The sequence below is a fragment of the Vigna radiata genome, unplaced genomic scaffold (assembly GCF_000741045.1).
Source record: "Vigna radiata var. radiata cultivar VC1973A unplaced genomic scaffold, Vradiata_ver6 scaffold_7, whole genome shotgun sequence".
Taxonomy (NCBI): Eukaryota; Viridiplantae; Streptophyta; class Magnoliopsida; order Fabales; family Fabaceae; genus Vigna; species Vigna radiata.
Genome location: NW_014543262.1, coordinates 1686910 through 1708759, shown reverse-complemented (window position 1 = coordinate 1708759; position 21850 = coordinate 1686910). Strand labels below are relative to the sequence as shown.

Here is a 21850-nt window from a genome sequence, read left to right as displayed (position 1 = left end):
GTTCTTTGTTCTGCCTTAGGCGACTAAAAGGCAGTTTAACAGTGCTCTAAACAGATTTTAGTATTTAAATGAGTCTAGGGGAAGTGGGGAGGTGAGTTTGGAAGATTGGGGTCTGAGGTGAAATTGGTATATTAGGGTACTGTTAGTAAGTCTTTTGTGACTTAGTGGAATCATAAAATTTGTCAAGATTAGGTTCTAAGAGGTAGGATTGGAATTGGTCCTTAGGTTGAGGAATCAAGTGCTTTAGATTAGGAATTGGTCTAGGATCACTTAAGATTTGTATTAGAAAGGATTAAAATCACTGAGATAGTCCTAACTAAGATCAAAACATAAATTTAAGGCGTTAGAATTTGGAGAAAATACCTGAAATTGGTAGGAGAAGGTGGGAGTGCAAATTCTACAGAACTTGCGTTTTGCAAATTGTGCAGACTCGCTATGCGGATTGCCTCGCATAGCGAGTCCTCCCTAGGGGTGCTCTCTGTTTTGCATCACTCGTTATGCGAAAGTGGTGCGCTGTGCGAGTAGCTTAATAGTGGCGCCCCCTGTTTGATAATTCGCAAGGCCAATCAGGTGCGCTTTGAGACTGGTGCTGGCTTAGAGCCTCTGCCCGAAGTAATTCGCTAGGCGAGAGAGAGTGTGTCCGCTATGCGAAAGCCCCTGGTTTTGCTGTGCGACCTGGTGCACTATGCGACCAGGCCTAGTAAGTTTCACTCTTTTTCTTCTTCTGTTTGGATGGTTGGATGTTGTTGATTGGTAGAGTGTCATGTATGTCTATATACTTGAATTGTGTGGCGTGAAAGAGTATGACTATGAATTAGAATGATATATTTGAGTATGAATTAGACATCTCAGAGTGAGATGATTGGATGTGGTTGTAGAGATGGTGTTGTTGTCTTGTATAATTGTATGAAGCTTTGAAATGGTAAGTCTATCCCTACACTCAAAGCACTGTTCACGCTCAAATAGAGAAGAACAGTGTGAGTGGTGAGAGTTGAGGGAGGTCCTCGTCTATAGTCTTAGACTTTAGACATAGACTGGTTTGAGGATTTACCTTGCATAGTGTTGGGGAGGGCCAACTGAACTATGCAAGTGCAAAGACAACCAATAGTTCGACAATTATACAAATCAGGATGAGTCGTGTTGAGTACTTAATGCATGGTTTGAATGATGTGCTTTGATTGTTTTTTTATATGTAACTAAACATGTTGATATTGATTGATCGAGCTATATGTATATTGCTTGTTTATCTAGCTCACCCTTGCTTCTGTGTTGTGTGTTGCTTGTGTATGTTTTTCTTTTGCGATGATCATCACTTGGATGAGAGCATATGTTGTTGAGGAGATGCCTCTGGAGCAAGTACTGGAGGATGCTGATGTTGCGGTGTAGTCTTCTTAGGATTTCCCTTCTTTGAAACTATGTTACTTTAAATACTCTAAACTGTTTAAGTTTAAAATTCTCTCCTCTTTTATGGATGACTGTAATCTAATTGTACCTAATTACAAGTCTACTCTAATTGTTCTCCTTTATTATAACATGTGGACTACCATATTATATATGTGCTGGTTATATATTTGGGATGTCACACTAACGCTACTTAAATATATTGTGATTTTTAAATTACAATAAGTTATAATTGTTAAAACCTTGTGCAAATTTAAACACCAAATGTAATTAAGTTTTTGCTAGTAAATATTCTCTCTACACACGCACACACACAGACATATATATTATGAACTCAGATATAAATAAAAAGTATTTACATATGGTTATTTTGTCTTTGTCATTCTTCTATAGTTGATTCTTTTAGCTTAAGTTTTTGACTTTATTAATTTCTTCATATATTTTTGTTTGGAATTTTAGTTACCTTTAAGACATTTACGAGTTTTTGAAGTGATAAGCCTTCCAATGTTTAGACGTTGACATTATTATAAGCTATTTTCATTGTTTAAGTAAACTTTTCAAAATCTTATTAATATAATCATAATTGTCATATTATCATTGTGTTTTGTTTAAAGAATGAAGAATTTAAGATGGTTTTAAATTTATATTGAACATATTTCACATGTTTCCACTTTATTCTATATTGAGAAATAACTTAAGATACACTTAAATTAACTTAGCTTAAAGTGAGCTTGATTATACTTGACCATATATGAGTCTAACACAACTTAATTAAAGATAAATCAAACATAACTTGATTAGAATTGGACTTGACTTGACTTAATATTGGATTTGATTTGACTTAACTTGAATTGATTTAACTAGATCAAACGATTCCTAACATAAAATGTGTTAAAAGATCTAGATCAAGTATGCATTTTTCTTATTTTTCTTGAAAGTGTCACACACAATTTTGTTGTGAAACCAAATAATTAGAAAAATAATGATTATTGCTTTTACGTAGCAGTAAATTTTTTATGAAATTTGGTTCAATTATAAAAAAATATTATTAAAAATATAATATAGAGATTCTCTAGTTTCGTTTGAGGTGAATACCATATTATTTCATATATACCATTATATTAGCTTTTCAAAAGTAACAAAAATCTTAAATAAGTTTTTAAAATATCATAATAAGATTTTAAACTTAATTTATTTTAATTATGGTACCCAAATATATAAATGATATCACTTTTTGTGATATGATTTTCTTTATTTTTTTATTAATGTGATCGTTGATTGATTTTTATTGTTCAATTTTTTTTTTAATTTAGTAGTATTCTACAAGGTCACAAATAAAAATACTTCATATTTGTTTTTCTAGTTGTGCTCTAAATAATCACTTTTTCTTTTTCACTAAAATAGTGAAGCATATTACATTTTGAATTAAGTACATAAAGTCTTGAGTAGGTATTGAGCAAATATGTGTGTAAACGTAAGTAAAATATTTTAAAATGGACAATCTTATTCCATGTAGATTTGGCACATTATTTTTGTTTAAGAGTTTTTAATATATTTTTTTAATTTATAATGATTGTTGATTCTCTTCACCTCAAATCTTGTGTGTACAATTTGTTGAATATAAATGATTCTATATATGTATAGTCACTTATCGGATCTCATATGGTTCATATACCCAAATTTGGTAGTTATTTAGATTATTTTTATTCTTGATTAAAATACTAGAAAAATACACTTTGTATTAACATTTTATTGCTTTAATATAATTTTAAAAATAATACAATTTATATATATATATATATATATATATATATATATATATATATATATATATATATATATATATATATAAAAGATCCGTCATTATATATATCCAATTTAATACAAACACTAAAAAAAAACTATTTTTCGAAAGCTTTTATTTTAGTGGAATTTTTATTCTCTACTAAATAATTTGAGGAAGTTTTAGAATCTCTACATATACATTTGTTATAAATTATTTACATTGATCTCTAATATCTTATTTATATTACAGAAGTTTTTGTACGGAAGATTTTAACTTTTTTTATTAATGATTTTTTTTTTTAGAGATTCAATTTGTTTTATTTGCAACTATTTTATTGTATATATTTAATCCTTTTTTCTTTCCGGTTTTATTGGTGAAGGTAACATTCTAAAAATATAATATTAAATTATAAACGGTATTATAAAATAAAGTTTAGTTATAAAAAAACAATAATAAAAAAATTTTATATACAAAATATAAGTATCAAAAACATATCCAAAAGTGGTATTTTCAAAACATTCAAAAGAAAAGACTACTTAGAGAAAACAAACTACTTAGAGAAAACAAACTACTAAAGCCACTAAGTATAAGGTCTATCACCACTTAAAGCTTGCTTAACAGTCATATCATTATGATCTGCTTACACTTACCAGATAACCATTGTTGCAAGAAAATAATACATAGACAACAAAACCAATAAACACACAAGAAAGATAAGCTAATTATAAAATAATTACACATAGTAGAATATAATTTATCATAGTTTAATTTCACATATAGATATAACATATTTCCCATTAACATCAAAGACTCAAATTTGGCCAACTCTTTATAATCTAGTATAAATTTCGAGCCGTGAAAATGTTTTGCACCTGTGTAATGGGACAACTGACCCACTCAAAGTTACCACACAAGGTTAGTCCGTTAAAACACCCTTGGCCACCATGAAGAAAGCCCCTATGCTAGGACATCCCGCTCCTCTCACGACATGACTCATCACTCTCTAATTGAGCATGGATGATCATTAGAGTGTCAAGATAACCCTCATATTGACTTCTTACAAATTGGCACTCAACGCCTTGAAACCAGCAAACTGGCGCTTAGGCATCCAAAAACTAGCGCTTAGCGCTGGATTCCAGAGATATAGTGCCCATGCGCCATGATAGTGGCGCTCAACGCCATGACAACAACTCATCCACTTATATGACTTTGGACACTTTTCCCACCACTTTGTTGGATTCCTAGGACTCTTTAATCACTGAGAAATCTCCGAAAACACACCTCTAACTCAATTTGACCACTCCAAACCAAAATCCACTTCATTATATTACCTAAAATCATTTCCATTCCTTCTAGCCCCAATTTCAGTAAACCAACACACATGGACATGTCATATTGACACAACAAAGGACTCTAAACCCTCCAATTCATCACAAAACTACTTCTTTAGAAATTCACTACTCAAAACCCCGTATTTGCACCAAAAAATATATGCAAATACACACTCCCAAACTCTCTACTGTATTCTATACCAGATTTTACTAGTTTTAAAGTTCTAACAAGTCTTAATTTACTTCAAAATAGTCCCCAAACCTCTATTTTTCTCTACTAACCCATTTTTCACAAACTCACCTATCAAACCCTCCCAATTTCACTCTAAAACAAGTATAAAATGAACTCAGATTCTTTCCCTCCAATTAACTTCATACTTTACCTATTTAAAGACATCACCATTTACCAGAAGACCCTATAATACTTTCCAAACTCTAGGTTCCTCTTTCAACTCCTTATTCTCACAATTAGTGTACTAACACCATCAATTTGAACCCTAAAGTAGTACTTCAACCCACTCTTTTCACTAACACCATCATCATCACAATTTTTCATTAAAATCAATTCCATTTTATCATACATGTACTTACAAGACAATCATACATTCACAAAATCTCTAGACCTATCATAATTCACAAACAAGTAATATTTTCCTCAATTCAACACAACCAAGCTATCATATAATCACATACACACCAAATAACAAATTACAAACTTCCTATTACATATATGAAAGATGAATTAACTTCCCTTACCTTAGGGGAAACTACTACAGCTCTAAGAATATCCTAGAAACTACTACGACTCTTAAGAATATTCTATCGTTGCTTCCACCGCAAGGAACTCTAGAAAAGCCTACAAAATTCCAAATTGAAAGCGGATAAAGTCCTAAGGACCTTAGATTGACTAAGAATTTAGGAAAAGAGATAATGAATCACATGCGACAAATGATTACAACGCATAATCTCAAATCAAGAACGAAAGAGGAAAAAGAGTCGAAACTTACTTGCTCTAAACTAGAAATTGATCATATGGATAAATAGATCTTGTCATTTTAATCGTCTAGACACCTCCTGATCGTCAAATAAGTGACTTTAAAGTCAAAACTCTTAAAGAAAAATGAGAGGAAATAGAGAGAAACAATTATAAAAAGATAAGTTATATTTTAAGTAATCAGACTAATTTAAGAAATTCTATTTATATTATCAACTTATTTTAAAATATAAAATCCAGTCTTATTATTTTAAAACACATATCTACTTTAATAATCTATTTTATATGTTATCAGGAAGTTATATTATAAAAGTTTTAACCTTTTTTATTTATATTATTTAATTTTGTGGATTTATTATTTTATTTTACTTACTTTATTCCTAACCTGCTAAATATAATAACTAGAAATACTTTCTAGTCAGGAATGAAACACTTCAGAAAAACCTCCATATCAAGAATGATAAATTTTGAAACGTTCAAATTTTCTAGACCTGACAATAGCTAGCCTGTGATTGTACATTACAATAATTAAAGTTTATTGTAACAGAAAATTGCTACATGATCCAACTTGCTATATTGACTTAATTTACCACCATGCAGTGATTAATTGAGATCCATAACAGTAGCAAATGTGAAAACTAATCTACAATCTAATATATGATAATGGAGTGATAAAGAACCATATGACTAATGCTATTTAATTATAAATAATATCGTTTACTACTGTTAAGAATGTCATCATCAGATAAATACATCATCTCCCACACAATACACATCTCAAGCACTCATATCAAGAACATATCACAACATCCCAAATTGTAATGCCTTTTTATCCATGAAAAGCTGACCCATCAATGCATCCTCAAACTCTGATCACTCTGGTTTTGTTAAGGAAAAGCTGACCCATCAATGCCATATTTGGCCTTATGGTCTTTCTTTAAGTTCAGGTAAGTACAATGTGTAACCTATCATCATCATCATCAAAAACTTTGACTATCAACAATAGTTTATAAAAGTTATCTAAAACTAATAGTTTATGGGGCTAATTAAAAATTGGTTAAAAGCTCTTTTTGGTCCCAATTTTGGTTTGGAAAATTCGTTTTGGTCCCTGAGTTGAATTTGTGTTCAATTTCGTCCCAAAGAACGAATTTAATGTTCAATTTGGTCCTTTTCAGTAACTCCGTTAAAATGGTTAACGGCATCGTGTCCAGCTTTGCAACTGCTGAGTGAAGTGTCATTTCTTTGCTGACTGGGAGTCCTTTTCAGTTGGAATTAGGATTTTTTAAAAAATTTAGAAGGGCAAAGTGGGAAAAAAATTAAGACTTTCTTCTTCTTGTGAAACCCTAATTCCTCTACCCAAATATTAGCTGATCTGTTTTCTCCTCGAACATATTCAAAAGCACAATTTGAGAATTTGAAAAACTTCAGATTTCAAGACAGAATTTGAGAATTCAACATCAAGCTCCCTGCTTCCCTGACTCATTACAAATCAATGCTGCAATTTGCACGGAAAACGTATTAATTGTAGACAAAGACATCAGAGATATTCTTACTAACCTCTGAAACCCTAATAGGGACAAGGAAGAACAACTCTGCCCAAAATTAGGGTTCAGATTTGGGGAAAAGAGCACACGAAGTGGAATTGGAAAATGCTGGAGGCTGCCACGGTGGTTCCCGTTTCTGCTTTTGGGTTTGTTTTCTGCAGGTGCGAGATGCGACGGTGATGGAGGTGTGATGGTGATGGAGGTGCGAGGGTGATGGAGGTGCGAGGGTGATGGAGGTGCGATGGTGATGGAGGTGCGACGGTGATGGAGGTGCGAGGTGCGATGGTTGCTGACGGCGTGCGAGGAAGAAGATGATGGACGGTGGTCGGTGGTCGACGGTTGGGGTTTGGGTAATGGTAGAGGAATTAGGGTTTCAGAGGAAGAAGAAAGTCTTTCTTTTTTTCCAGGGACCAAAACGAATTTTTCGAACCAAAATTGGGACCAAAAAGAGCTTTTAATTTTTTTCCCACTTTGCCCTTCTAAATTTTTTAAAAAATCCTAATTCCAACTGAAAAGGACTCCTAGTCAGCAAAGAAATGACACCTCACTCCGCAGTTGCAGAGCTGAACACGTTAAATTCATTCTTTGTGATGAAATTGAAGACAAATTCAACTCAGGGACTAAAACAAATTTTCCGAACCAAAATTACGACAAAAAAAGCTTTTAACCTTAAAAATTTAAGCTTTACTTGAGTTACCTAAAAAGTTATCTTAAACTTTTGATAATTCCGTAAACCGGTAAGAGTTTACTTTCTATCAAAAAGAAATTATAAATTCAATTATTACGAATAGAATAATTAAACAAAATAGATGAGAATGAATTTGGATTGCTCTGAATTAAAATTTGATCCATTTCCAGAAATACTTTATATTAATCTGATTTCAGTTTTCAACTACAAAATTAACAAGCATGATTATATTATTATTAAATAATTAAAAATAATTCCTAATTCCTAATTAAAATCTGAAATTAAAGCCTAACTGCACAATTCAATTAAAAAAAATCATTTATAAATAATATAATATTTTATATAGTGCAATGCGACACTTTCCCTCCTCTCTGCAGCACAATAAAGGAGACGCGATCCAGCGGAGAGAAGCGGCAAGCGAACGGCGGCACGACGAGCGGCGACCGAACGGCAGAATGAGGAGTGGCGATTGAACAGGAGCATAGCAAGGAGACGCGATGTCACGGTGACAAAAACGGATGTAGAAGTGAAACCCTACATTTGGTGAGTTTTCTTCAGTTTTTCACACCAAATGGCTATGGTGGCTGCCGTTTTAAGGTTTAAAAAACTTCTCCTTCGAACTCGCCTACTCAGTATCAAACTCGCGAGTTTGAGCGAGTTGAGCAAGTTCAATCCCGAGTCTACCGAGTTTACACCAAAAGCGAGTTTGCTTCCGAGTAAAAACGTAAACTCGTACGAGTTATCGAATTAATTCGAGTTTGACAACCTTATGAACTTGATGTAACATTAGTAGGTTTTACCATGTTTTTGCACAATTTTGTGATTACAAGGCATGTTATTAAGAATGAAATAATTCTGCATACCATTAAGACATTTTTTGGCAGCATTGATTTAAATAATTCTAGAATATAAGAAAGGATGCTAACTTCCATCCTTTAGGGAACTAGATGCACTAGAAGAACTGAAGATGGCACCTTTGACATAAACAGAAGCCTTAAAGCTTGGTATATAATGTGGACCATATTTCGTGGCAGAGTACCTATGCAAACCCCATTTTCTGTTGTGGCATAGCTCTTGTAACTTTGTCTTGTAAATTTTCACTTTCAAACACAACAAAAGAAAATATTCACCAAATAATATATACATGAGAGGAAGAAGTAATTTGATGATTGGATTAGTTATAAGTAAAACCAATCCAGTTTAAAACCTATGCATAAAGAAATCAACTAAAAAAGTCATATTCATTTATCATATATGATCAATTGTAATTAAAAGTATTCTGCTTCTTGCTTGGTAAATCTTGCTGCTGCTGCTTGTTTATCATATATGGAAAGTGATTGTTGGTTGCTTACTGTTTAAAGTCTATTTTTTCGCTGCTTCCACAGTAAATCTTATGTAATCACAGTCTTCTTTAGAATTCAAAGAAATTTTGGAAATATGTTTCTTAAAAGGGTTTGCTACTTTAGAAGCCTAAACCTTAGGAGTCAAAAGACATAAGGAGTCATGTCAATTATAATCAATACAAGAGAGAAGACTTGGAAGGTGTAAGATGGTAACTTGCAGCACTACTTTCATTGAAAGAAGCTAAAACACACACACACACACATGTCACCTTCTCCTAAATTGTTCTGTAATGACAATTCAAACCACCCCAGCCTAACTTGGCTCTACCTCCCTTATAAAGGCAGCGAAGTGGACACTTTCTTCTCCTATTAGAGATCTGAAGTTTAATAAGCCACAAAACTCCAATTGAAATGTTTTTCTGCAAAACAGGATGGCAGATACTGCAAAAAGCCACCAAGAGGTGTTCTTAGTATACTAGATAAGCTAATAAGAAGAATGAAAAGTAATATGTATCATTTCAAATTCACGTCTCACCATTATGCATACCTGACAGAAAGGATTTGGTGGTAAATATTGCTTTTGAAGCATTGATGGCCCTCTCTCTTTCTTCTGCTGTCACAGATTCACAGCTGTTTTTCTTGCAGAAGCATTTTCATATAACCTTATTAATGTTGTTGTAAATATAACCTGTGTGACTGTTGTGACAGGGAATTCCCTGTGTGAAAGAGAAAGAATACACCAAACTCACTCATTTACTAATTCGTGGGCCTAGGGCTAGGCTAACCAACCCTACAAACAGATATAACTTTCCAACCAAGCTTGATCAGATTCTGAAGAAATCCCCCTAGCTATGCAGCTGTGCTCAACATACGTAGGTAGTAAACCAAATGTTCACAGTCAACTGGTATGAATAGACAAATACTTATGTGGTACCCCAAAACAATGTAGTTGGATGCTCCCCATTTTATCCTACATGTACAGACTAATTCTCCGACAATCTATGTCCCCTCAAAAATACCTCCCCAGCACTGTGTATTACAAGTCTATATAAGATTTGTCTCTTATTTGCATCTCATAGAACTGTTTTAAAGTCTCTGAACAAGAATCTTTCTGTTCTTGCTCCCTATGACTCACTTTATGCTGAGTCAATTTTAGACACAATTAGAGTAATGGTGCACCAATAAGAGAATAATATGTTTGGCGTTGCATTCACCCAATATCCCTTTTTTCTCATTTCATTTTCTTCCATTTTGTTTTTTGAGATATAAGACTTTAAATTTATCCACTTTCTTGCATCGCTTTCCAATTTTCTTCCGTGTTCCTTTTTCCATTGTAGGCTGCCTCTGAATTCTTTATCCAGTATGTGTTTTCTATTTTAAAATTGTCTTGTGGGTTTTCACTGTGTTGAAGTTGTTAATATGAGAAAAAATAAAATATTCCTTTGTCTTTTTGGATTTATGTGTGTTGAGATCATGGAAAGCTATGAAGGTTTTGCTTTTATTTTGTTATGGTGTCCTCTTAGGTATATGAATACCTTAAATGTGACCACACCAAAGATGTCCCCAAACAGTTTGATAAAATATTAAAAAAGAATACGATTTATTGGAGAGCCAAGTCCAAATTTGTTGTGGTATATGCGCTACTGAAAGGTATAATGGTTTCTTATGTTACTGCATACAAATATTGTACAAGTCACGTACAATGTTGAAACCACTACATTATCAATTAGTTGAAATTTCTTGAGAGAAAGTTGTATTAAGATTTTACTTATTTTTTTCTGCAAATTGATGTTCGTGCTTACTGGTTCACATGCAATATTGTGAAGGAAATATGTTATGGGATGGTGTCAAATGAATTTTCCAGTACGTCACATAGCTCATATTAACAAGTGATTTATTGGTATCTCATTATCTGAAGTTTACTTATGTAGTTATGGATGTTAGTTTATGAGACTACTCTTGTCCCTTTTTCATTGAAAATGAATGCAAACTGTCTTATGCTTCTTTGTCGGCTGGGGCAACACCCCCTCAAGTACCTCTCTCTAGGATTAACGTGCACTGTTACTGATTGTGTTTGTTTTGATCAACAACCCTTTGTTTCACTGCCATATAGTATTTTCACATAAGTCCTTGTCTGTAAACACAAGTAATCAGAAAATTAAAATTTTTAAGCTAACCAATTGTTTACCTTCTATTACAGGTCATAAATAGTAGTCTACAGGTGTACCATTTTATTTAGTCTTCACCCTTTGCAAATCCCTAAAGCTAAACATACCTATACACACCCATAGGTATATTCATTTCTTGGAAAACTATGTTTGCTGGGTTCTTTTATTATTATTATTATTACAAGTTATATTTTTAACATTTGCAGCTGAGGTGAAAAAAGTTATGGCCTCAAAGTTGGTTTTGCAGAGAAGGCTCCTCAGGTTTTTGCAACTGTTAGCGCCTTCTTCATCTTCTTCCACTCATGTGGTCCCATTCCTTTCTGTAAAAGCTTCAGAATGCACGTCCCTCTGCAGGAAAAATAGCCTTCTTCCTTCTCGATCATATTATTCTAGAAATTTGTCCTCTGGCAGTTTTAATCTTGATGAATCTCAAGCCCCCCTGGCTGTTGATTACCGGTATGTAATTGTTTTTCATCCGATATGTGCTTATTTGATAATTCTATGTAGTCAATAGAACCAATGATCCCCATATCATTGTCTCCAGAAAGTGTCTGCACCATCTCCTGTCAGTGTCTGTTCTGTCTACTGTCAGCTCTGCCTCCAAGAGGTGGTGACTAGTAGGTAGGAGGGAGCTGTCTGATCTTAGTGGTAGTGAATTAGGGTTTCGGTAGAAATGGGCTGTGTGCCAAATGTTTCTGCTTTAGTGGTTTTGGAGTCAACAATGCCCCACAATCTTGGATTGAATAGTAAGATTTGGTTCTTGGAAGCCATAGAAAGTTGAGCATTTCAATTTCAATAATGATTTCATTTAAAAAAAAATTAAAATTCAATTAATTTTGGAGCTAGTTGGGGTTTGACAATGGTGGATTTATGAGTTCTCAAAGCATGTTTCTAAGAATTCATGTCAGTCATGTGCTAATTTCCCATTTAATGTACATATATTACAATTTTGTTTTTCAATAGGGGGAAATTACTTAGCTAACTATTAGTATGAATGCAGTTCTCTGCTGGATGAGAGTGAATTCCATAGACTGGCTGATTCCACAATACATAGCGTACAAGAGAAATTAGAGGTATCTTTAGCAATGCTTTGTTGTTTGCACCAACTTAAATTTGTAATATGCCAATCATTGGAAGATTGTCTAAGTGTGGCGGTGGGAGTTGACAGCCACAACGCATTCAATTCTTATTATTTAAGCCATGTTTGGTATTAATTTTTTTGTTTGTTGCTTGACAGGACTATGGAGACTTAGTTGAAGTTGATGGATTTGACATAGACTATGGGGTAAGTATTCTTTTTGTTAGAATAAGTTATAAATAAAGGTTAGATAATAAAAATTACTTGTCAACAAAATACTATCCTAGAACATTTCGTATATTAGAAATAAAACATGAAGTTGTATTGTTCATCAGGTGGTTATTTTGAACAATCAAATTTAACGTGATAAGATTTGCTTAAATAAAATTCTCTGTTGCTATTTGGTCCTTAGAAAATAAATAGCTTTTTTAGCTTTTTTCTTCTAAGATTTTATTTATTTTCTTCCAATTACTTGCAAGATTTTAATTATTTTCTTCATACTACTTTGAAGTGGCTTCTTTGCATGGTGGTGGTGTATTGTTATTTTTTATAAGGCTTTCCATTTCAGAATGATGTTTTGACTGTAAAGCTTGGCGATCTTGGCACCTATGTATTGAACAAACAAACTCCAAATCGACAACTTTGGCTGTCTTCTCCACTGAGGTATTGTGTACGTTATATGTCTATTTATGGTCAATTTTTTAGCTAAGATTTTTCTAAGGCTTTAGTCTCTAGACATGTGGGTTCATGTCAGAAATTGCATGCGAATGAATTTTACAGGAGCGGTATACATGGACTTCTACAGTATCTTTGTGTGAGAGAATGAACATGGTGAAAAGGGTATTGGTGATAACCATCCAAATGTTGTTAAAAACGTCATCTTTAAAAATAAGTAATTGTAACACAATCTACTATTGGTTAAAATTTATTGAAAATAATAAAATTATGAGTTAGACTTATTAAATGAAAAATGGGACCAACAATATTGTGATTTTCAATTAATTTGAGTTAATAAGAGTTTGTTAGGGAGTGTATTGAGACAATTCTTTGTAATTTGCGTATCTTAGCGGTGGAACTTTGCTAAATCCTATTATTAGTTTAATTTCTTTGTTTAAACTGTTCCGCATGTAGGTTTTTCTCTTTTAGGAACAAAGTACAAATAACACATACCCATTTCATTTATAAATTGAGACCAGAGGAGTATCTTTTCTATGATATATACAGTCCTTTGCATCTTAGAGATGATATCACCGTGTGTATATTAGTTATGGCCAATCATGTCAGTTAGTACTACAACGGATGGTATCTTATAGTCATATATGTACCCTCCCTGCTTTTAACTTCAGTGTAGTGTAGATCATATTCAATCTGAAGTGATACCTTGAATGCTTGTAGCAGTGATATCTTTGCGGTTTTTATGTAATTCTAAGACTTCAAATGCAGTTTTATTTCAATAACTTTCTGCTACTATTTATTTACATGGACCGAAGTAGGTACCTTGAATTATCTGGATGACATGTATCAATGATCTCTCGGACTTGTTTTCTGCAGTGGTCCGTCAAGGTTTGATTGGGATCGGGATACCAAGGCTTGGATTTATAGACGGAACAAAGCAAACTTGTACAAAATCTTGGAAGGTGAGTTGGAGCAGTTATGTGGCAAAGCTATCGTTCTTTCCTAAGGTGTTGAAAAGGTGCTGCCAAACCTTGATTTTTTATGTAGAAGATAGAAGTTAATAGTGAGCGTATCTTATAAATAATCAGCAGAAAATAGTAGTGATTATTGTTGCGTTGGGCATTGTGGTATGTTATCCTACCATTTTGGCTTCCAGTTTTGGAGGTTTAAGGAATACTATGCTTGCATGATAAGTGCTCCGAGAAGAGAAATGGAGAAAAGGTTTCCTACAAAAATACAAAAGCTTTTAGCACTTGTTTGCCCAAACCATGCTGTGTCGGGCCATGTTTCACCAATAATTTGTTGATTAGTTATGAGAAGAGATAACTGTCATTTAAATTATAATTAATCTGTTTATAATATTCTTTTTTTTTTTCTAGAATAAATTGGGTTGCACAATGATATTTATTCTCTAGTGTTTGATTTTGCTTTAAATGCTCTTCAAAGCATAAAGTGTCACCAAATTACTAGATATCACCGGAACTACATCTTCATGCATAAAGTATATTTGAAGAAAAAGCATTTAAATTCATGTTCTATACAAGTGTTTACACCTGCACATTAAGTGCAAAGGAAAACAATACTTTGACACGCATAAAGTGATTCACACTCATTTGACATGCGGTGAGGCCCAATTTGTGTGAATGTCATCAAGGATAACTTTGTTATTTGAACCGTGGGCTCTTGCTACATTGGTTTGGGAGCAGAATAAATGAAACAGTGCATTTAGGGTCCCTTTCTCTTATTTCAATTTTGCAAAGGTTGACCATTTCATTTTGGAAGAGCAACTCTTCATTCTAGGGTTAGGGTTGAGAGAGAAATAAGATCTTGAAGTATCATAACATAATAGGATTGAACCAAAGGAAGATTGGATGAAAACCTGTATGATGTTGTAGTAAAACTATTTTGCAAAATGTAATTATTAAATCTGGTTTTTGTTATGAGAGATCTGTTTAGATATGTCTTGGATGTGAAACTTTTATGGCTTCAACTCTAACTTTTTTATTTTATGGACATGCAGTCAACGCATAAAGATACTTGGAACAGTCATTATGGAAAAAGAGGTTTCAATGCACATGATGATGTATTATGTGTTTAAAATTGATTTCCTAAAGTGGTGTGTTTGACGTTGAATTGTTTACTCTGATACATAGGTTTATGAACGACATTCATGAAAAACAAATTACTTGGCACTTGTGAACACATTATTAATGAATGTGCAAAAGTCATGCATATAGAAAACTCTTTTTGCACGACTATTGTCCATTGTTGTGGATGTAAATATGAGTAGGATACTACTTTTAGAATTGTGTACTAGATGGTTAGAGAGGAAGGACAGATTTGAAGTTAGGTCTATGTTTATTCCATTTACAAAGTTAAATGTTTGCTTAGGTTTAGGAATTAAAGTTTACGAAGAGATGTTTAAGTTGTTTAAAGAGGAAGTTGATTGTCATACTAGGAGATTGTTTGATACAATTGATGTAAGTGTAGACAATGTTTATAAAGAACTTCAAAAGTGTATAAAAGGGGGCAAAGTGGTAGATGTTTGTAGGTGGACAAGTTCATGTTGGGTTATTTGAATTATTAAATGATTTATCATATATTGGAAAGTATAACCAGGGTGTTATTTATGAGTATTTGGTTTCTAATTTTTGTGATGCTAAATTGTGTGTAAGGAAGAAACAGAAAAGACATTGTCATGTTGTTGGTTGTGTATTCACATTACAAGTATATTTTGGTGTTAGTTACAAAAGTTATTGTTTTATAATTTATTATTGTTAGTTATTTGAAATTGAATTTTGTATGTAACATATCTGAGTAATGGAACATGTCTTGTTTGGTCAAAAAAAGTTGGGTAAAAGAAAAAAATTGTTTTCTTAGAATTCTTCCTTGGATACATGTTAAAGTTGGTGAAACAGAAGTTCTGAGATATTTGTATCAAATGAATAGATGTCTACTGACATTGTTAAAGAATTATGGTAGAGTGAAGGACAAGTTCCAGATGCAATCTTTGTACTTGTTGTAGAAAATAAAGCTTTGGTTAGTATCATTGTTGACAAAGAAGATTCCATTGCCAAGCTTGAGAAAGTGATAGAAAAGCTATAAATGTTTTTTGCACAAAAGAGACAACATAAGGTTTATAATATGTTTACTTTATTGTAACAATGTCATCTTATATGTTCCTTTCAACAAATCAAGGGTTGACAAATGTTCAATCTCATGTTTGCCAAATAATCCTAGAAATGAAACTATTATTTCCATAATGTTGGAACTGAGGAACATTATGGAAATAATACATTTTGGAAATAATAGTTTCATCTCCAGGATTGTTGGTTAAACATAAAATTTAGCATATGTCAACCCTGTTGAAAGGAATATATAAGGTGACATTGTTATGATGGAGTAAACATATCATAAACCTTCCATTGCTTCTTTTGTACAAGAAAAATTTGTAGCTTCTCTACCACAAGCTTGGCAATGAAATCCTCTTGGTTAATAATGATACCAACTAAAACTTTATTTTCTACAACAATATCAGTCAAAGATTGCCTTTGGAAGTTGTCTTTCACTATACCATTATGATGACCATCAAAGGCTTTTTTAACAATGTCAATAGACATCTCTTCATTTGATATAAATACCTCAGGAATGACCTATACAAAACAAAATAAGCATACAGATCATATTGAAATCAATACATTAGCGACAAAGGCTTTTTGAACTTCTGCTTTACCAACTTTAATATGTACCCAATGAAGAATTCTAGGAAAACAACTTTTTCTTTTATCAACTTCTTCTGATCAATTAAGATATGTTCCATTCCCCATATCTTTACACATAATAAATTCAATATCAAATAACTAACAGTAATAAATTATAACTTTTGTAACTAACATCAAAATATACTTGTAATGCGAATACACAATCAACATGTGATATTTTTTATTTCTTCCTTACACATAATGCAACATCACACCAACTGAAACCAAATATTCATAAATAACACCTCCAGTTATACTTTCCAATACATGATAATCTAATAATCCAAATAACCTAACATGAACTTTTTCACCTCTATTTGGAAAGAAAAAATCACTCAACCCTAACCATATGTGTAATCTACAAACATCAATCACTTTGTCCTCTTTTATACGCTTTTGAAGTTTTTCATAAAAATTGTGTATACTTACATCAATCGTATCAAACAATCTTCTAGTATAACAATCAACTTCCTCTTTAAACAACTTAAACATCTCTCCATAAACCTTGACTCCTAAATCTAAGCAAAAATCTAACATTGTAAATGGAATAAACACAGACCTAACTTCAAATCTGCCTTCCTCTCCAACCATCTACTACACAATTCTAAAAGTAGTGTTCTACTCATTTTCATATCCACAACAATGGACAATAACCATACAAAAGGAGTTCTCTGTGTTCATGACTTTTGCACATCCGTTAATAACGTGTTCACATGAGTCAAGTAATTTGTCGTGCATAAACCTATATATCATAGTAAACAAGTCAAACACACCACTTTAGGAAATCAATTTTAAATCGATAATACATCATCATGTGCATTTAAACCTCTTTTTCCATAATGACTCTTCCAAGTATCTCTATTATTTGATTGCATATCAATAAAAAAGTTAAAGTTGAAGCCATAAAAGTTTCACATCTAAAACATATCTAGACAAATCTCTCACAACAAAATCAAATTCAAAAACCAAATTTAATAATTACATTTTGCAAAATAGTTTTACTACAACATCATACATGTTTTCATTCAATCTCCCTTGGGTTCAATCATATTATATTATGATACTTCAAGACTCGAGTTCTTCTTCACGATATAAGGATGAAATACTGTGATTGTGTACATTAACATATTGGAAAATGAATATACCATTTTCTTTATATAACACAATACAATAAAGTCACATATAACAAACAACAAAATCTCATCATTCATTTACAAACATATAGGTCTAAAGTACTAACACTTATAATAATATTCTTTCATTTAATAATATTTCTGCATCATGTCATACCTTATCTGATTAAGACCTTTACTTTATCTTTACTGCTCATTATAGATCAGAGGTTAGTAAGGAAATAAGGTTTGTGTTTTAACCAAAACTAGGTAAAACCTTACACACCTTCAACGAGTCTTCATTCCCAAAAATCGGTATATACATGATTCACACTACTTATAAACACATACATATACCATCTTGATCATTAACAAAGTACCCATCTATTCCATCACATAAAATTGTCATAACTAGCATTCTCCACTTACACACAATCCAGATTACTATCCTGATCCAGATTTTACAAAATTCCCTTAAATTCAATTAACTTTGGTTCATTAAAAAATTAAGCAACAAAGTAAGACCCTTATCCCTGTCCAGAACCTTAAAGCAACGTAATCTACTGGAAGAAGACATTTCGTCAGTTTTTTCCCAAACATTAACATTAACAACCAGTTGGGAGAATCATTAACTTCAAACAAAGGAGTCCATATCATCAAGCATGATGGAAAATTACTACACTTAGAGCAATCACTAATTTCTAAAACTTCTTTTACTTGTTCCTACTTATGATAGTTGAGTAAATCTAGCATGCTAATATTATTAAATTTAGATAGCCATACAAGTTATTAATAGGAATCAAAACACATGAAACCAGAATCAACCGAAACAACACAGCATATATACTTCCAATTTCCAATCCACAAATTTAGCTCAATTATCATGTTTGCAAAAGTTAAAAGCATCGAACATAAATTTAAGCAGTCCATCCTTTATTACTCTACTTCAGACTTTAGACAAAGCAGTACCTTGTTTCCTTTCACTCATTTACATTCATCATAACACCTATTAGTTATATCGTGCCTATTAGTCGATTCTTACCACATCTACAAGTCTAATATAAGTTACACTTAACCATGTTTTAACTTTTTCTAATTTCTGCACTATCAACACCACATAAACACCACCACTCTTATCTTAGTACATCCTGAACTTGTTTCTACAAAAAGATTCACATACACTATATTTCTCAACACAGACCACGACCTTGTAGGACTAATGCGCCTTCTATTAAACTTTGAGTTTGTTCAGTCCTATAAGAGCACTCACCCTCTGTTGGTATTCTTCCCAGTGCTGCAGCTGTCTGGAGATTCTGATTATGTTTACGTGCAATTCAATATTGTAAATAATCTATCTATATATATATATATAGTCAATTCTTCCTTTGTTTTTTCTTCTCTTTTTTCTTTTGGCATAACAATTTCAAAGTTGGATATAGGAATAAGGTATAAAAATATCACTAGTCTGTTTTGTACACCTTGTTAAATCGTTATCCATCTTAATTATTAAAAGAACCAATGGAGATACTAAACATGTTATTTGTTGGAATTTAAGAATATTAGAGACAATTTTCAGATTCATGAAAAGTTACCATTCATGAAAAGTTACAATTATTCATGAAGAGTTACAATTATTCATGAAGAGTTACAATTATTCACGAAGAGTTACCATTCATGAAGAGTTACAATTATTCATGAAGAGATGTAACTAACCAGAATCTGGTATCTCTTGGATTTGAAAGATACCTGATCAACATCTATATAAAGGGATCTTGTGTTCTACTGAAATTCATTCGGTTATCCTCTTAACACACAAATCAATTCCTGACAATCATAGTCTTGTTTAACGTTAATACTAAGAGTGAGTATTATCGTTGTATTTCTTCTTTGTATTTTAAAATCGGATTTCGTGATCCTTTCACTCTTATAAGGGATGAAATATTATTTTGGAAAGTGTACATTCACACTTAGAAGAATATATAAGTCTAAATTGTTGTTCATCTTGTTTCTCTAAGTTTTTGAAAAATTATTCTAACATTATTAATATATAACCATATCATGTATATATGATCCAAATCTTTCCCCCTAATTTTTTTATACATAAGAAAATCATTGAATTAAAGAATATCTTTATGTTTGAAAATTTTGACACTCTGAACATGGGTTTTGAACACAGTTGGAACACACAAGCAAGTGATGTGACTTACAAATTGGATTCTGGTGTCATTGAGAATTTCAATTCCAGCAAAAGTAAAGTTGACACCGACAACCAATCTTTTCCTGTTGAGCTCAGGATCTAAATATGGTAATATGGATTCCTCACCCCAATAGCTTAACCTACACAACACAACAATAACTAGTGTAACACCCTAAAATTTGGAATTTTGGAAACGTCTACAATTTTCAGATTTTCGTAATCATGAATAGAATCAATCCATTTTAATATAATCATTCCTTTTTAATCTATTAGAAATCTTTATTAAAAATCTTTGACATTCCTCAACGTGAAAATTTATCACTTTTACAATTCAATAAACATGTTTATTTAAAATCACAACATAAATAAAAATATTTATGAATTGAAGTTAGGGATTATCCAAATCCAACCCTAATAAATATATTAATACAATTCTTTACATGAATAGACAAACTTTAAACAAAACTCTCATTGTCAAACTTCTCTCTCGTCAATCATATTATACATTTAATACTTGTGTTCCTAATTAAACTCACGTATGTTATGTAATCATTGCACAACTACATACACAAACTAATAAACACATAAGTATGGATGAGCTAAAAAATTCAATCAATACGTAATTCAAATCTACTAACTTATGATCACATAGTAAAATTAACAAATTAAACAGTCAACTAAATATTAAACAATTTGACAACTTGTAATTCATTTACACAACCATGATTCATTCTTATAGTAAATTATTGTAATCATTTAATCAGCCCTTTTAAATAACTATTCACATACGAGGTTGAACCAATTTATACTCATTTTCACAAACAAAATGGGTACTCTAAATTTACTGCAGTTATATCATACCTTGCATCTTAATATTTCAATCTATGATTTAAGTTTCTATTATGAAAAGCATAGTGATTTCGTTTTATTTAATACAAAGGCTCCACACATAAACTAGTTTGAGATATTTAAGAAATATGCCCTAGTGATATTAATATAATATCTAATAGAATAATGATATTTAGACAACATTTTTTTGACAATATTTGAACATTAATTACGTGTCAATCTGTGATCGGTCAAAAATTACTCCACAATAATGTTTATGATTATTATTATTGATTGTTGAGTAATTTTTGACCAATCACAGATTGACATGTAATCAATGTTCAAACGTTGTCAAAAAATATTGTCTAAATATCATTATTTTATCTAATAATAAAATAGAACAATTATCCAAAGCATTCACACTTCACGACATCATCATTTAGACTATACAAAAATTCCACATTATTCATACAATTAATAAAGTTATATTCCCAATAACCTATCTTAACTATTCCTTTATCAAGTTCTTTTACAACAAGATCTCGTATGAGAATGTCATCTTACTTAGAATCTTATCATTAAATTTTCATCTTCAATTAAAGAATGTAAACAATTATGCACAGCATTATACAATCTCATTTAATTACATATACTGTTATTCTTACAATGAGCTATAACAACATTCACGTCCATTCCTGTAACCTAATCTATAAAAGCAATAATTACAAAACAAAAAAAATCTCAACCATACACGTTAACAACCAGTTGGGAGAATAATTAATTTCTAATAAAGCAGTTCATATTGATTAATCAACTCTAAAAATTTACAAAAAAGCATAGCAGTTCATACTAAACAGATTAATTTGTATCCTATCTACCTCAAACCCTTCTGTTAATATTTTCTAATAATAAACATAGTGGCAAAGTTGAATCCCTTTACCCAT

At 31.9% G+C, this 21850-nt stretch overlaps 1 protein-coding gene across 8 annotated transcripts; it reads left to right on the top strand.

Annotated features, from left to right (window-relative positions):
- Positions 1-8094: 8094 nt before the first annotated feature.
- Positions 8095-20270, top strand: LOC106753999 (frataxin, mitochondrial). 8 transcript variants are annotated; one of them, XM_022777640.1, is made up of 9 exons: positions 8095-8287; positions 11288-11378; positions 11462-11711; positions 12256-12328; positions 12493-12540; positions 12902-12996; positions 13885-13970; positions 15029-15071; positions 15162-16947. In XM_022777640.1, the coding sequence occupies exons 3-8, from the start codon at positions 11479-11481 to the stop codon at positions 15037-15039; spliced, it is 546 nt and encodes a 181-aa protein (XP_022633361.1). In that variant the 5' UTR covers positions 8095-8287; positions 11288-11378; positions 11462-11478; the 3' UTR covers positions 15040-15071; positions 15162-16947. The 8 variants fall into 8 exon arrangements, with proteins under 8 accessions (XP_022633361.1, XP_022633359.1, XP_022633358.1 ...); XM_022777638.1 differs by lacking the exons at positions 15029-15071; positions 15162-16947 and adding an exon at positions 20058-20270; XM_022777637.1 differs by lacking the exons at positions 15029-15071; positions 15162-16947 and adding an exon at positions 19174-19445.
- The last annotated feature ends 1580 nt before the right edge of the window (positions 20271-21850 follow it).